At 36.1% G+C, this 16,934-nt stretch overlaps 1 protein-coding gene across 3 annotated transcripts in view; it reads left to right on the top strand.

Moving 5' to 3' along the window:
* The window catches only part of LOC106874430 (uncharacterized), a 1,214,035-nt gene that overhangs the window by 1,101,421 nt on the left and 95,680 nt on the right, over nt 1–16,934 (top strand). For 2 of the 3 annotated variants that reach the window (XM_052978427.1, XM_052978429.1), the window contains one exon: nt 8,717–8,743. The exons of the other annotated variant lie outside the window; for it this stretch is intronic. In XM_052978427.1, the coding sequence (XP_052834387.1) occupies nt 8,717–8,743 (27 nt within the window). The remainder of the gene's footprint in view (nt 1–8,716; nt 8,744–16,934) is intronic. 3 annotated transcript variants of the gene reach the window in all.

The raw sequence follows: 16,934 nt of genomic DNA, 5'->3' as shown, positions 1-16,934 counted from the left end.
CAGACGAAATACCACTAAGCATTTCACCTGGCATGCTAACGTTTCTGCCAGCTCACCACCTTTTTTCTACTCTTGGCACAAGGCCCGAAATTTTGGGGGAAGGAGCCAGTCAATTAAATCAACCCTAGTATGCAACCGGTTCTTAATTTATTGACCCTGAAAGGATGAAAGGTAAAGTTGACCTCAGCAGAATTTGAACTCAAAACGTGAAGATGGACGAAATACTGCTAAGCATTTTACCTTTCATGTTAACGCTTGTGCCAGCTCACCACCTTACTGGTGAAACATATCGACAGTGTTCATGGTGTGTGCATGTGCATAGGGAAATAATGGCATTGGTTATAGTAGTGCATGTGGTGATTGCAGTGGTGGCAATATTAGTGATGATGGTAGCAGTGACCGTAATGAGGTGGGAGGGTGTAAGAAGAACAATGATGGTATGAGTCATAGTATTAACAGTGTAAATGATTGTAGCTGTGGTGGTAACAGTGATGACTTTAACGATGGGGAGGATTTAAGCGTAAGGGTGGTGATAGTGGTCATAATATTCATTTCAAATTTTGGCACAAGGCCAGCAACTTCAGGGGAGGAGGTAAGTTGCTTACATTGCCCCCCCCCATTCCCCCTCCCCCCTTCACCCCAGTACTCAACTGGTACCTGTTTTATCAAACCTGAAAGAATGGAAGGCAAAAGACGACCTCAGCAGGATTTGAACTCAGAATGTGAAGGCAGATAAAATGTCATCCTAATAGTAGTAGTAATAATATTGATGATTTCAAATTTTGGCACAAGGCTAGCAATTTCAGGGGAGGGTTTAAGTCGATTACATCAACCTCAGTGTCCTAGCAATTCTGCCAGCTTGCCACTCTAGTAGTGGTGGTCGTAATACTGACTTCAAATTTTGGTACAAAGCCAGCAATTTGGGTTGACAGGGTAAATAGATTACACCAATCCCAGAGCTCAACCGGTACCAATTTTATTGACCCTGAAATGATGAAAGGCTAAAGTCAACCTCAGCAGAATTTGAACCCAAAATGTGAAGATAGATGAACTGCCACTAATCATTTCACCTGGCATGCTAATGATTCTGTCAGCTCACCACCTTAATAGTGGTAGTAAGTGGTAGTGATATTAGCAGTGTATGTGATTGTAGTGGTGTGAGTAGTGGCATTGTTATTGACAGGGATGGCAGCAGTGATGGTAGTAATGGTGATGCTGCTTACAGTGTTAATAGTGATGATGTGTTGTGGTAATAGTGTTGGCAATGATAGTGATGATGATGATGATGATGACAATGGTTGTAGAGCTGGTGATGTAAGCAGTGGTGGTGATGTTACAGGTATTTGATGCTACTTTTGCTGTTGTTTAGCACCAGATCAAGCCTGTTCAAGTAGCCCCATTACTCAAAGGCATTTCAACCATGACCATCTCATCTTTCATATGTGTAGAATCATATTCTTATATGTGCCCATTTCTGAAATGGCAGGGTGTGCTTTAATGGTGATTTAGCTACTAGTTCTAGCAGGTCAAGCAACTGTATAGAGCCCTCCCTTACTTGATAGCAATGATCTTAAAAGTAGATTAATGCTGTTGTTGTTTAGCTCCCATCAACTCAGACCAGGCTGCTGAAACTGCTATTTCTGTGTGCATGTACTTTTCTTTATATTTGTCTTGACCCAGTGGAAGAAATAGTATTCAGAAGGTAGTATTATAGTTCTGTTCCCTAGGTATTGAGTAGACATGACTGTAGATGTAAGGGCAGAAGTGAGAACATTAGAAGCTTGCTATATCAACAAACTGTGTCCCTCACATAAGGAAGTGGTCTTTCATTTTGCTATAAATTGTTTTGATGATGACACTATTAGAAGTATTTGTGATAAGTGATGACAACAGAGGCAGGAAGAATCCTCAGTCATTACTTGTGGGTGACAACTCTGCCTAACTTAGATGGCTCTAGTTGATAGTATTGGGTCATCCCATAAATAATGCGTTTTTTCAATTGCATAAACTAAAAGTTGGAGAGGATTGGGATAAACTACCTGCATCAACTAGCTATAAAAGCAGGTAGTAATGTTACCTTGTCTTTATTCTTGGTGAAAGTTTTGAAGAGTGCAGTTCGATTTTAACAGTTATTTTTTCAAATCTATAATGGAAGTGACAAAGAGCATATTCGGCATATTTTGCTTCATGAGTTCAGTAAAGGCAACACTGCAACAGAAAGTGTGAGGAATATTAATGGAGTATATGGCAATTGGACAATAAGTGTAGGCCAGTGTCAATGGTGGTTCCACAAATTCTGATCCGGAAACTACAACCCAGAAGATGAGCATTGTCCTGGAAGTTCTGTAGAGCTCAGTGAGAACATTCTGCAAACCCTGGTTGAACAAAATCCCATCATAACTGTTGAAGAACTAGCAGAGAAGCTTGGACTTGGTCATTCAACCATTCATCGGTGCCTGTGTGCCACTGGAAAATAACCATCTTTGGTTTCAAGATGAAAGATGTTCTTCCATCAGGAGAATGCTCAGCCACATACAGTGAGGATGACATTCCAAAGGCCGAAGCAGTTTGAATGGGAAACAATGCTCCACCCACCATATTTGTCGGACATTACCCCATCTGATTATTATTTATTCCACAGTCTTCAAAATCATTTGGCTGGGGAAAATATGAATTCTGTAGACGACATGAGAATAATACTGGAGGAGTATTTTTCATCAGGGACAAGTGAATTTTGGAAGAGGAGCCTTTCAAGTCTACCAGTTAGATGGAAGATCATTGTAGAAAATGAAGGAGAGTATATTTTAGATTAAAAAAGAATTTTGTTTATCTTAATTTTGAAAAATAAAAGGAGTATAAAAAAAAAACGCATTATCTATTGGATGACCCAATATGTAGTATGGAACTGGGTTATAGATCTCTAGCTTAAAAAACAAAACAAAAAAGACATTGAAACACTACTTCAACATCTGGCAGAATATAATTATGTCTCATGGCAACACAGTGAGCTTTTCAGTTAACTTTGGATGGCAATCACTTAGAGATGATGTCTTAATAAAATCACTGCTTGCTGGCAAACATTATGCCACATATACTGGTGAACAAAATACCACACACATACTGGTGAATGTTGTGCAACACATGTTGGAGAACATTATATCACACATACTGGTGAACATTATACTATACAAGTGCATCATACATGTGATGCACTTGTATCAGTTATAATTTATAATGCCAAGATTCAAATACAAAAGGGTATGATGTCTAACAGCAGAGATGTAGTGTTTGTTTCAACTCCTGTCCCATAGGTTCCTATTTTGCAACTTTAATTTATTGAGTCTGAGGGAGAATGGGATTATGCCTATGCCCTAGGCTTTCTGACACTTGTGAGATTGATACCATTAACATTCCTTTAACTATTTTTGTAAGTCATTACTTGCAGAAAAGACATGAGAAGGGGAGACATTCCACAGGGCCAACGTTCTGAAGGGGAAGGCCCAAATATAGTCATTAACTAGTACTCCACTGGTTACAATCACAAGGGTTCCAGTTGGTCCAATCAATGGAGTGTGCAAGTGGCTGAGCACTCCACATGCATGTGTACTCCTTATGTAGTTCTCAGGGAGATTCAGTGTGACACAGAACGATACAAGGCTGGCCCTTTAAAATACAGGTACAACTAGTTTTTGCCAGCTAAGTGGACTGGAGCAACATGAAATAAAGCATCTTGCTCAAGGACACAATGAACTGTTGGGAACCTTACGATTGTGAGCTGAATACTATAATCACTATGCCATGTGCCTTCACTGTAGGGATTAGTGTAGGGAACAAGAATAATTGAACAGAGCAGCGGCCATTACTGAAATGATAGAAAAGGCAGAGAAAGGAGACAGCAAACTTGTAGGCCAGAGGCAGGGGTCTGTAACTTTATGCCAGTCAATCAAGTGATGCTTCTTTGAGTGCAGTCCAAAATGATTGCGTGCATAGCAGTAGTAATATTTATTAACGACAGAGGCAGTATTAATACTGAGGGGTAATATTTATGCCTACTTAAATGTTGATGTTCTATATATATACTGTGGTAGATATCATGAGAGAAACTATATTATATATATACTGTGGTAGATATCATGAGAGAAATTCTCATATTGGCTTTTGGTGCAAATATAAACAACAATGCATTTTGCATCAAAAGCCAATATGAGAGTTTCTCTCATGATATCTACCACAGTATAGTATGTTCTAACAGAACATCTATGTTGAAGTGAGCAGCTGTGATGTTCCACATTTGTGAGTAATACTCTAATATTTTGCAGAGTATCAGGATATTTGCATACATGAATGTCATTTGCCTAGGGGATAAAGAACGTAAATTTTAAAATAAAGATGTTTTACGTTGATATCAGTCTACTGTAGTGAACACATCCAGGAATAAAACATCTCTGACAATAATCAGAGATTAGGACAATAGACACCAATTTTATCATTTTTTTAAAATAGCCATTTCAAACATTTTATCTAACTCAGTTGGAATATTTATTTCTCATATTCTTAAAGCTACAGAAATTAGAATTAAATGCAGTAGAAAAAAAATTAGCACTGAAGCACATGATTCCTATTTTATTTTAAAGAGAGTATAAAATTAATTGAAGGACATTTGATTATTTTATAAAGAAGGCTGAACAACTACATAAAAGCTAACGGTTGATTACAAAGGTTTTTGATCGGGCTTTTTCTTTCATGATTTTTCATTGCCTAATCCAAGAAAAAACGAAGAGTTAATGTTTTTACTACAACATCTGTAGATCGATATCTGTGAAAATCATATAATAGAAGGTGGGGGAGACTAAAAGTTTCAGTTACAGGGAGGAAGGGCTGAGTAAAAAGTCTTTGACATATTGGTGAGAGAGTAGTAATGATAAGAGAAAGAGAGATAGTGTGAGGGTTGTGGATCAGGAACTACTAGAACAGATAGAAAGAAGAGACAGTGTGTCAGTAGGTTAATAATTGCAGCTTAGTGGAGATACTAATGTTGATCGCTACTGCTGCTGTTTTCATTGCCAATGATGGCTATGATTGTAAAATGTTAATTACCATCAGGTACAAAATTGCTTAAAGCAATGAATTGGCAGAGTTTTTAGAATGCCACATAGAATGTCTACTTGCATTATTTGATCTGTCTCTCTGCATTCTGAGTTCAAATCTTACCAAAATCAATTTTGCCTTTCAACTTTTAAGGGTCAATTAATAGAGTACTAATAATTTAATGGGATCGATACTTCCCTCTTTCACTCTCTCAGCATTGATTACACTGTATTTTGAGAGAATTATGGGAGATCCCCAACAGTGTGTGCAATGTCACAAAGGATTAGACTCTACTGACACAATTTGAAATCCCCAAATAACTCTGAAGGGCCATCCATACTTCAGAAGTTGCTGGTTACACATAGATACAAATTTGCTAAAGTCCATGAAAGCTCAACTTCAAATCTTAACACTCATCTTTCCATAATGTGCTTTATATCGGAATGATAATGCATTGAAATTGTATAGGGACATGTGTTCAGAACACCCTTGGATTCAGTCTCACTGTGCAGCATCCTCTAATACAGCCTTGGGCTGACCAAAGCCTTGTGGGTAAATCTGGTAGGCAGAAGGTCTTTGATAGAACGAAGAGAATATACATATCTTTTGTCTTTTACTTGTTTCAGTAATCCTGAAGGATTTAGTCATTCAAAGCAATTTCAGAAATTATTTTCATTCTAAGTCTGGTACTTGTGATACTGGTCTTTTTTGTTGAACCACTAAGTTACAGGAATGTAAACAAACCAGCACCAACTGTCAAGTGGTATGGGGACAAACACAAATGCACACAATAAGCTTCTACACAGTTTTCATCTATCCAAATCATTCACAAGGTACTGGTTGGCCAGGAACTATAGTAGAAGCTACTTTCTCATGGTGATGCACAGACCATGTGGTTGTGAATGAACTTCCTAATCACACAGTCATAACTGTGTCTAAGTATTTAGTATATAAATATACTAATCAGGTTTGATCAAAAGGAAAAAATGGTCTGCTGCTGGTGATTAGATAAATCAGTACTACCAATTGCATGATGAAAATGTCAGTGACTTTATTGGAAACACCACTCTCAGATCTCATTCTGGTGTGTGAAGGGTAGTGGGATACTCTGGCAGGACAATAAAACAATACCGGTCTATATGGGAAGATAAATTCAACAAGGAGGCAGAAAAAATCTCTACTCATTTGAGGGAGCTTGTCATATGAGTTACTTAGTGACCTCACTAGTGCTGCTATCACAAAACAAGTTACTTAGAACACTCTGTAAAGTAATTGGATTTAGGAAAAGAATCCAGCCATAGAAACCATGCCAAAACAAAAGAATGGAGTTTGATGTCATCCTCACTGATCCTAATAAACCATCCAACCCAAGCCAACATGGAAGGAGGATGTCAATGATAATAATATATACAAATACGTTTTCAGTTTCCATCAACTGAATCCACTCAGAAGGTTTTAGTCAGCTCAGGGCAATAAAAGAAGACACTTGCTCAAGGTCTTGCACAGGGAAACAGAAGCCCAAACCATGTATTTGAGAACTGAACTTCTTAATGCCTATTCTTCAAATGTTAATTCCTATAGCATCTAGGTTTCCTAGGTAGTTACCCTTGTAAATGCTAATAAGGCTCAATGGTGATTAATTTTGGTGATCAGACAAGAACCAGTCCTTTCAATACAATATAGTCATAAGCCATAACAATGCAATAAAATACATCTATACACTTCAGTTCCTTATTTCTAAAATGAATAAAGGCATAACATATATATAAATGCATAACACATAAGACATAACATATAAAAATCTCCACTCAGTTGAGGGAGTTTGTCATGTGACTTGCTTAGCAATATTTTTATTTTCAACTTAAAATTTCTTAATATTTCTTTCAGACAACATAAGACCACACAAGTGGGATCAAACACTCAAGCACATTACTTTTTCCCTTTGTTATTGATGCAATAAGGATGAGCAACTAAAATGATTTACTTGTATTTCTACCTTATTCCCATGCACATTCATAAGCAAGGCATTCTATTTTAGTGCTTTAATCTGCAAGTCAAAAGAATAACCATTCTTATTTTAAAATCATGTCGATTGAGTTATAGAAATGTTTACAATGCAAGTTCAACAAGAGTAGGATAACATGATCAATAATTTATGCAAATATATACAAAAGAATCAATGAATTCTATCTGAAATAAAGAAAGGATAATAAAAATCTCGCATTAAAATTTTACTCAGTTTAAAAATCAAGTATCCTAATTTGAAACCAGTCTGGGGTGATGTATAGATCTAATGTCTAGAACATTGATTGAATGAGAATCTGATCAGTTATCAATGTGCCAAAGGATATTGCCTCTTTTATTGATAAGCTTTGTTTCCATAGATAATCTTCAATCAGCTTCTGCTTCATTTCTGGCTTCCTTTATCTTTATTATTAATATTATTTTTGTCTTATCCAGTTTTTAGAGATGTTTCAATCTATGTCAGTCATCTCAACTATCACACACACACCAAAACTTATATACATATATATTTACACATTTTAACATTTTTTTTGTCTACTTTTCCATGCTAGCATGGGTTGGACAGAGACATATTTTGAAGTGGCTTCTTAGGCTGGTTGGCCTTTCTGTAAGCAATCTTTACCCATTTTCAAGCAAAGGATTTCTTTGAAAGTGCAGAGTGGCCAGATGTAATATCAACGGGGAATGTAAACACCATTCATGCAAATGTGTGATGCACAACACACACTCATTTGAACACACACACATACTCACACACACACACACACACACACACACACATGTACACATATGCACACACACACACATGCACACACACACATTCACACACACACACACACACACACACACACACACACACATGTACATATAAGCAATTTCAGAGTGGGGCTAAGTCGATTACATAGACCCCAGTACTCAGCTGGTACTTATTTTATCAACTCCAAAAAGATGAAAGCGAAAGTCAATCTTGGCAGAATTTGTAGGTGTAAAAATTAAAAAAGTGTTTCATCTCTAAACATGATGCTGAAAAGTTATGATATTAATAAATCTCAAATATTGTGATGTATCAACAACTTGAACTAGTTCAAGAAAACATTTTATTTTTTTATTTTTAAATGAACCCAACCCAATCAACCCAAATCCCTTTACTTATTTACCAGCAGTTTCTATATCACGTTATGGGATCATCATAATAATAGCAGTGAAAAGCAACAATTAGTGCAAAGAAATTTTATTGATACAATAAATTGATATTAATTACAAAACAGAGAACAAATGAGAAAGGAAACTTTAATGAAGTCAATGAGCAGTTCACAGATATGGCATAGAACAGAGCCAAATATATGGTAATGAGAGTAATAGAACAGAACAATAGATTTCCTTTCCTAGCTTGAGGAATCAGACATTGATGAAATCCTAATAAAGATATAATTATGGTCTCATTTTGCAAATAATTTGATATTTAATGAGTTTATTTCAGTAAATATCTAGCACATTATTATTTCCTGTTCTTTTTTGTCTTCTGTCTTTAAATATTTGCCGCTAGAAATATACAATTTCATATTGTTATATTTTCTTTCAAATTCTTTCCTTCTTCTGTCAGGCTGCCAGCTCTATCGGAAACAATTTGGTAATTAAATTTGTGTGATTTTTGATTTTTTCCTTCTGATTTGATTCTTATCTATATTGTACCGATGTTTTAAAGTTGTCTGTCTTACCTTTTGCCTGCTTGGTTATCCTAACTTTGTATATTTTACTCTTAATTTCCCTTCAGACTTTTGTTTGCATGTTATTCTCCTTCTCACTTGTTTGGCTTTCAGTTAATTGTTCCTGTAGGACAACATTAAACTTAGGATTTCCAGATAAGAATTTGGCATCGTAATAGCTGTTACATTATTGTTTTGTCCTTTTCTTGTGAAGTTTCTTATTATTGTATATTCATTTCAATTAAAAGAAAATATTGTTTATTTTCTTAACTGAATTGTCTTTCTTTGGTATGATTTGATATGTGTTGTTTTATGAAATGTATGTTTGACTATTTAACTGCAGTTATTTATTGACAAATATCAATTATCTCTTCATATTATGATCTATATTTAGCAAGGATATTAAAATCTTGATAGAGTTATTTTTCCATGTTATCCTATGATGCAACTGGACACATCATCAATTATATTTCCAGGGGTCATTAAGTGTTTTGTGTCTTTCGACAATTAGACAGACGCACTCAGGTGATCTGCCAGGTATGATCAAGCTCCAGTTCGTGTCTAGTAAGCATTACTCATGGTACCACTATCTCTTCTAGGGCTCATACCCACTGATCCATTGCCACCTTGAGATGGCAACCTCTGCTGTGTCCGTAGCCAACTTGATCGTCTTCTGCCAAATGGTACCTGTTAATGCCTGGCATGTTGTATGCTCTGCAGAACCCTCTGCATTCTACCTGAAAGGGATCATGCATTGCTTGCTACTCAATGCTTCAGCTTAGCTCCTTTACTGATGAAAAAATAAATTATAGAGATACTTATTTTCCAATAATTATAATTTTACACGATTGGATCTACCATACCTATTAGAAGTAGAATGAGTGAGTATATATGATACTGAGCCATCAGATCATAGAATTTCTTGTATTTGGTCTACCTAGTTAAACTTCAGTTTATTCATGTGGTTGGAAACAGATACCATATACATTGGCATATCAACTAATATTTGGTTATGAACTGGCATTCATTTCTCTGCTGAGTGTAACCTCTCTAATTTGCTTCATTCCACTGTTTTACATCTTTGGATAAATTTTCAAAGTGTGAAATCTGCTTTTAATATCAAATTTTCTTTCTTATTTTTACTGAATTTTCCTCTAAATATAATTTTCCATTATTGTAAAATAATCACAAAAATCTTTGATAGTTCTGCTTCAGGCATATCTGATTCTCCAATAAACTGCTGGCCTCTCCGTTTACTGACAATCCCCCATTGTATATTAAAACAGTTCTTTTAGTGAGCTCTGATGGTATTTTAATTATCTATATAATAATTGATCCTTTTTATGCTTTTGGAACCAAACACATGGTAGATGTCAATGTTGAATTATATAGATGGTATTTCAATGTTGTATTATATAGATGGTATTTCAATGTTGTCTCATGTAATGTGCTCTTTTCTGTTAGTGTTAGAAAATATTTGTCTTTGTGACAATCCACACAACTTTTATTTTTTCCTTTTCTACTATTGTAATTTTATCCAATCCTAAATGATTTCCCCAAGTGAAGGCACATGACTGAGTGGTTACAGTATTTGGCTCACAATCTCAAGACCATGAGTTCGATTCCCAGTGGCACAATGCGTCCTTGAGCAAGACACTTTGTTTTATGTTGCTCCAGTTCACTCAGCTTGCAAAAATGAGTAGTACCTGTATTTCAAAGGACCAGCCTTGTCACACACTATATCATGCTGAACTCCTTGAGAACTATGTAAAGGGCCTGCATATTTGTGGAGTGCTCAGCCACTTGCATGTTAATCTTATGAACAGATTGTTCCATTGATCAGATCAACAGTAACCCCAATTGTCATAACTGATGGAGTGTCTGTTAAATGCTTTCCCTGAAATGTTGTTTCAGACATCCTGTGGTTTATGTCAACATAATATGCCACCAGTTAAATGTATAGACTGAGGTATTGGCATGGCCGTGTAGTTAAGAAGTTTACTTCACAATTAGTGAAGTAAGCTTCTTAACTACTTGGAACCTTGTGCATGTCTCCTTTACCATAGCCCTGGACCAACCAAAGCTTTGTGAATGGATTTGATAGGTAGAAGCTCAAACAAAATGTGTGTGTGCGTGCATGCATGTATATACATATATACACATATATATATCTATTTATGTTTCCTTGCCTTGAAGTTGTGTGCTAATTGCAAACAAATGTTACCAAAATACAAGTGGTGTTGTTCATTTGCAATCTTCAATGAAAACATGCCTGGCCACTGTACTGTTCTTGTTCAAGGAACTAGGGTAGGAATTGTGTTACTTGGAAGCAGGTGAGGATTGGTGACTACAAAAAATCTGCCTTGATGAATTTCATCTGACCCATTCAAGCTTTGAAAAATGGACATCACAATGTTGATGAAGTTTATAACTTGCAGTTCATTTTCGCCACAACCTATCTGTTTAATCTGCTACTAAAACTTTATAAAATTACATTTTCTCTCTCTTATAACTCAGAATTATTGTGCTTTGTAAGAAATATTTTAAAGAGTTTTGACAGTAGAACTCTGATAAAACGCCTACCAGTATTTTATCTATTATTCCTTCCTGTTTTATATTCAAACCCTACTATTATCAACATTGCCTCTTCTACTCAATGCAAAGCTAAAGGAAGCTAAATTTGAAATTAGAACTGAAAAGCCTGAAACTACACATAACAATTGAATTTGCAGAATTATTAGCTCAACTCCCTATGCCAAGTGATAACAACAGCAACAAAGATATGAATATAAGAATAACAATCAGTTTATGTATGATGGGCTTGAGTTAATGATACCATGATGTCTCAAGGGGAAAAAAAAAATCGATGGAAATATTTTAGCAAATAGCTGTCTCTGTTGGCATCAGTGACATTTTGTGTTTGAATTGAAATAAAGGTTGCCACTATGATGTATGTGCAATAACTGCATTTGTTGGAGGACAGTGAAATTAGGAAATATACAACAGATAGGGAGAAATTAGGTAAATATAATCCACATGCATTACAATGCAACACCAATTTTAGTGACCTCAAATATGAATGAGACGCAAAAGATATAGAATATGCTATCCTCCAATGAGGATGATGGTAGTGGTGGTGATATGGTGGAGGAATAGTGGGGGAATGTTAGACAGGTGTTAGAGAATAAAACTGCTGAGCCATAATTTCAATGTTTCTTTGCCCCGGAATATAAAACACAGATTAGTGATGTATTTGATTGTTTCTTGTTTTTCTTGTGCCATGCCAGGACATTGCCTTGAAAGGTTGCATTGATCCAGTCAACCCCAGTACTTATTAAGTTTGCTACTTATTCTATTGGTCTCTTTTTGTGTAACCACTGAAACACAGGGACATAAAACATAAATTACCATCATCTTAATGTTCGTCTTTCTATGTTTGCACTGGGCAGAGAGAATTCACACACACACACACACACACACATCATATACATATATATATCCCACTACTACACATTTTATACCTTGAGGTGTCACCTGGATCCCTCATCACCCTATTTATCTCCTTGGAGATACCACCAATTCATTCTCTCATTCTTTCCTAAATGTGAATAGCCATGTAGCTCTTCCACAAGAACCTGCTCTATCCCAACTTCTTCTCTCTTGCCTTAAGCCTCATCTAACATAAGGATGAAAAACTCTTTTTGTGTTTTGTACACTGGCAAGGTGCATAGTGACCTCAAAAGTGCCAGAAGCATGAAGAAGAGCACCCAGTACACATTGTAAATTGATTGACATTAGGAAGGGCATCTAACTGCAGAAACCATGCCAAAGCAAACACTAGAGTACAATGCAGCCCTTGACACATTGGATCCCTGTCAAACTGTCTAACCCATGTCAGCATGGAACATGGGTGTACAATGATAATGGTGATATATACACATACATACAACAGGCTTCTTTTAGTTTCCATTTACCAAATCCACTTACACAGCCTTTGTTGACTTGGGGCTATAGTAGAAGATATAGACCCAGGCAATCTGAAACCATGAGAGGAAACGGACTTCCTAACCACACAGTGATGCCTGTGTCATGTATATAAATATGATAGAATTCCTCACAGTTTCCATCTGCCAAATTCACTCACAAAGCATTGGCTAGCCTAGATTTAATGTAGCAAACACTTTTTGCTCAAGGTTCTTTGCAGTGAGACTCAAAGTGGAACATCATTTTTACAAAGTATACATTTTAATTGCACTGCTATACCTGCACCTATACATCATATTAGCGCAAGAAAAAAACAAAGAGCTAAAGAGCTAAAAAAAACTTCCAGTGATCTAACACTTGAATGAAAATAATTCTACAAAGTGGTAATGTACTTAATGACCTATACAAAATATTCTTAATGAATTGAAAGTTGCCTCTCAACTAAAGGAAGAAACCAAAAACCTAGTAGTAACTCCCAGGGAAGCATGGAGTTTTTATTTTCTTGAAATTATCTCCACTTTTCTTCCAGCTAAAGGACATATTTCAAATTTATTAAAAATGTTTTCTGTGCGTGTGTGCTTCACTAAGTACATCACCATCTTCTTGCATTTTAGTAGCCTTGCATCCAATTAATTGAGATTTTCCCATAAAGATAATTAGAAGCTGTGATGTAATTGATGATATAATTACACCAAGAAAAAAAAAATAAAGACAACAAATATCATGAAATTAGATGAAACTTTTTTTTTTGGTATTTTGCTTAAATTTCCCAGACAGAAATAATCTAACTAGGGTATTTTTACATGGTAACTTCATGTGCCAAATCTGCATCAAAAACATCTTAATATTTTTCACACACACAAACACACTCATACAGAGAAAAAAGTTGATCAGATACAGTTGTTATAGTTACATTAGACCTGATTTGATGGACTTGGATCATTTAATTATAAATCAGAGATGATCTGGACTAAACAACAACAGCAATACAAAGCTAGGTGGTAAATTATCAGTGCCATTAATGCATCAAATAGAATGCTTCATGTTATGTGTTCTGACAAACAGTGTTCTGAGTTCAAATCCTGCTGAGGTCAACTTCTCCTTTCGTTCTTACAGAGTCAATAAAATAAAGCAATCCAGGTTAGTGGACTGGCAGAATTGTAAGAACATTGGACTTGATACTTAATGGTATTTGTTCTGGCTCTTTGCATTCTGAGATAGCTTAAAACAGGCAAATAAGAAACAGAGAGATCGTATAAATATACAATCTAAATTCACTTATCTAAATAAGTTAATGGTTTAACAATGATGCTGAAAAATCTAGAAATCAATAGACATAGTGTTGCCCTGAGTTGTAATTAAAAAGTAATCAACACTATAGCAGAAATACTCTCAGTTAAAGGAGAGAGGTTTACCAACCACCTTCATCAACGTTTACACCTTCCTACCCATACTTATATACAATAGATACAAACAAACACACACACACACACACACACACACACACACACACATCTAATTGCATATATACATATTATGTAGGTATGGTTAAAATCCAAGATGAATCCTCTTGAAGCACCTCTGCTTATTCCAGTTTTTCAATTCTGTATGTACTTACATTCATGTGCAGTACACATTAGAGTGGTAAATTCTGGAAATATTGCTCGCAGAGTAATTACATATCAAAATAGGAGGCTGGTAAAATTATTGATTCACCATTACACATGTTTCCTTTTACTAACAGGAATTGCAAAATTGTACATGTAGGTTAAATATGTAAGAAATTTCCTGTGAGAAATTTTTCTAGCAGAGAGATTCAAATAATACAAAATTCACATCTAAATGAAATGGTCATGCAGATAGTTGGGAGCTAAAATAAAGAGCAAACTTAGTAGTACAGAAAGGAGAGAAATAATTTCTATTAGCAAATGGAACAAGTATAATAGTGAATAGATAATACCCAAAAAATTTTCCAACTTTCTGTTTTGATACATACATAAGAACATATATATATATATACAAACACACACACACACATATATATACACACATACACACATATAGAGGCAAGCAGACAGATAGACAGACGTACACAAACATGCTTGCATTTAGGTATTCTGAAAAGAAAGTGTCATAGAAGGTCTACTATGACAATCTATTAAATGCAGAGAATGAATGGGAGAAAGGCAATTTCTTTTATAAGAACTTAACAGACTGACCAGCTATCCTAGTTGACAGCAGTATGATAGATAAGTCAATTAAAAATAAGAAGACAGGGAAAGCCCTTGTTCATCAAGAGTTATCACTAGGATGCTTAAAATATCTGGTAGAGTTGGATACTGTCTAGTTACCAGTATAGCTAATCAGGTTATTCAAGAAGATGTAATCCCTAATGACTGGTGTAGCAGCATTATACTCAGCTGCTACAATGATAAGGGAGAATGCCTTAGATTGATGTAATTATAGCAGCATCAAATTGCCGGACCAGGTGATAAAAGTTATGGAGAGGGTTATAGCCCAATTAATTAGGAACAGAATTAGGTTAGATACAGTAGCCTAATTATGAAAATAGTGTCAATAGTGCTTCTATAAGGCACAAAGCCAAACTTCTGTTTGGCTTTGTGCCTGAGAGAAGCATTATCAATACTCCTCTCATAGTCAAGCAATTACAAGAGAAGTATTTACTTAAGAATAAGCCATTGTACTTGGCATTTATTAATCTAGAGAAAGCTTTCGACAGACTACCTCACTCTGAGATGTGATCTCTGAGGAAGCTAGGAACAGATGAATGGCTTGTGAAAGTACAAACCATGTACAGTGGTGCTATTTGTAAGGCAGGAGTTAGCCATGAGTTCAGTGATGACTTTAGTGTCCAACAAATTCTAGTTCTCAGACCCCTCTTATTTATTATCATCCTCTAGACCATAACAGAGACATTTAAGACCAGGTGTCCATAGGGACTACTATATGTTGATGATCTTGTATTCATAGCAAAATATGTAACAGAACTAGAAGAGAAGGACCTCAAAGTTTCCGAATGCACCACCAGAAGAGTTGTGCTTGAGGACATCCAGTACAAGTCATATGTGATGTGGAGGAGTTAGTTTATGTTGGACATGATAAGAGAGAATCATTCAATCCATGCATAGTGCTGGCCAAATAAGTTAAAACACCAAGAAGCTGGAATGTTTTGGTCTTTCTCTGATAATAAAAACTTTGATTAGGAACAAAAGGTAATCTGAAGGAATGAGAGATGGTTATGCAGAGACCCAAATGGGGTTCCAGCAGCTATGCATACTAAGTCCCCAGCAACGGTGATGGTTCTGAGAGTCTCAGCAACAAGGGAGATATCATGCTTCCTCACTTTATCTTTCACAGGGTTTAAGAATCAGGGTTATTGTCTACACAGAGGTTTTGGAGAAGCTTGTGAAGTTCTGGATAGACAGAGTATGCAATAGAAGACTGTACCTCATCCAGCAAGACTCTGTGCCATCTCATAAAGCTAGGACAACCCAAGCATGGATACATGCCAATCTCCATGATCATGTTCTCCCAGACACATAGCCTCCTAACTTACCAGACCTCAATCCACTGGACTAATAGATATGAAGCATAGTTGAGAGAGAGGTCAATTAACACCCCATAACACTACACAATCTCTCAAGTCCACCATAACCAGTACTAGGTTCAAAATTGATAAAGGATCATTCAAACTGAGCATAGCAACACTTCCAACTCTGTATTGAAGCAGTCATTGATGCTAATGATGAACTCCTTTAATAGGTGTGATAAAAGGATTCACAAGGTCATTTGTACCAATTTGTTTCCAAATACAGCTTTTCTTTGATCAGCTAGGCATTGTTTTCTGAATTAATACAAATGACCTCAAAAAGCTGATGTGCTCTGTATTATCATCATCATCATCATTTAACGTCTGCTTTCCATGCTAGCATGGGTTGGACAATTTGACTGAGGACTGGTGAGCCACATGGCTACACCAGGCTCCAATCTGATTTGGCAGAGTTTCTACAGCTGGATGCCCTTCCTAACTCCAACCACTCTGAGAGTGTAGTGGGTGCTTTTATGTGCCACCGGCACGAAGGCCAGTCAGGCGGTACTGGCAACGGCCTC

Source organism: Octopus bimaculoides, chromosome 2 (genome assembly GCF_001194135.2).
Source record: "Octopus bimaculoides isolate UCB-OBI-ISO-001 chromosome 2, ASM119413v2, whole genome shotgun sequence".
Taxonomy (NCBI): domain Eukaryota; kingdom Metazoa; phylum Mollusca; class Cephalopoda; order Octopoda; family Octopodidae; genus Octopus; species Octopus bimaculoides.
Note: the sequence above shows the minus strand (reverse complement) of the source record. Positions and strands in the feature narration are given on the sequence as shown.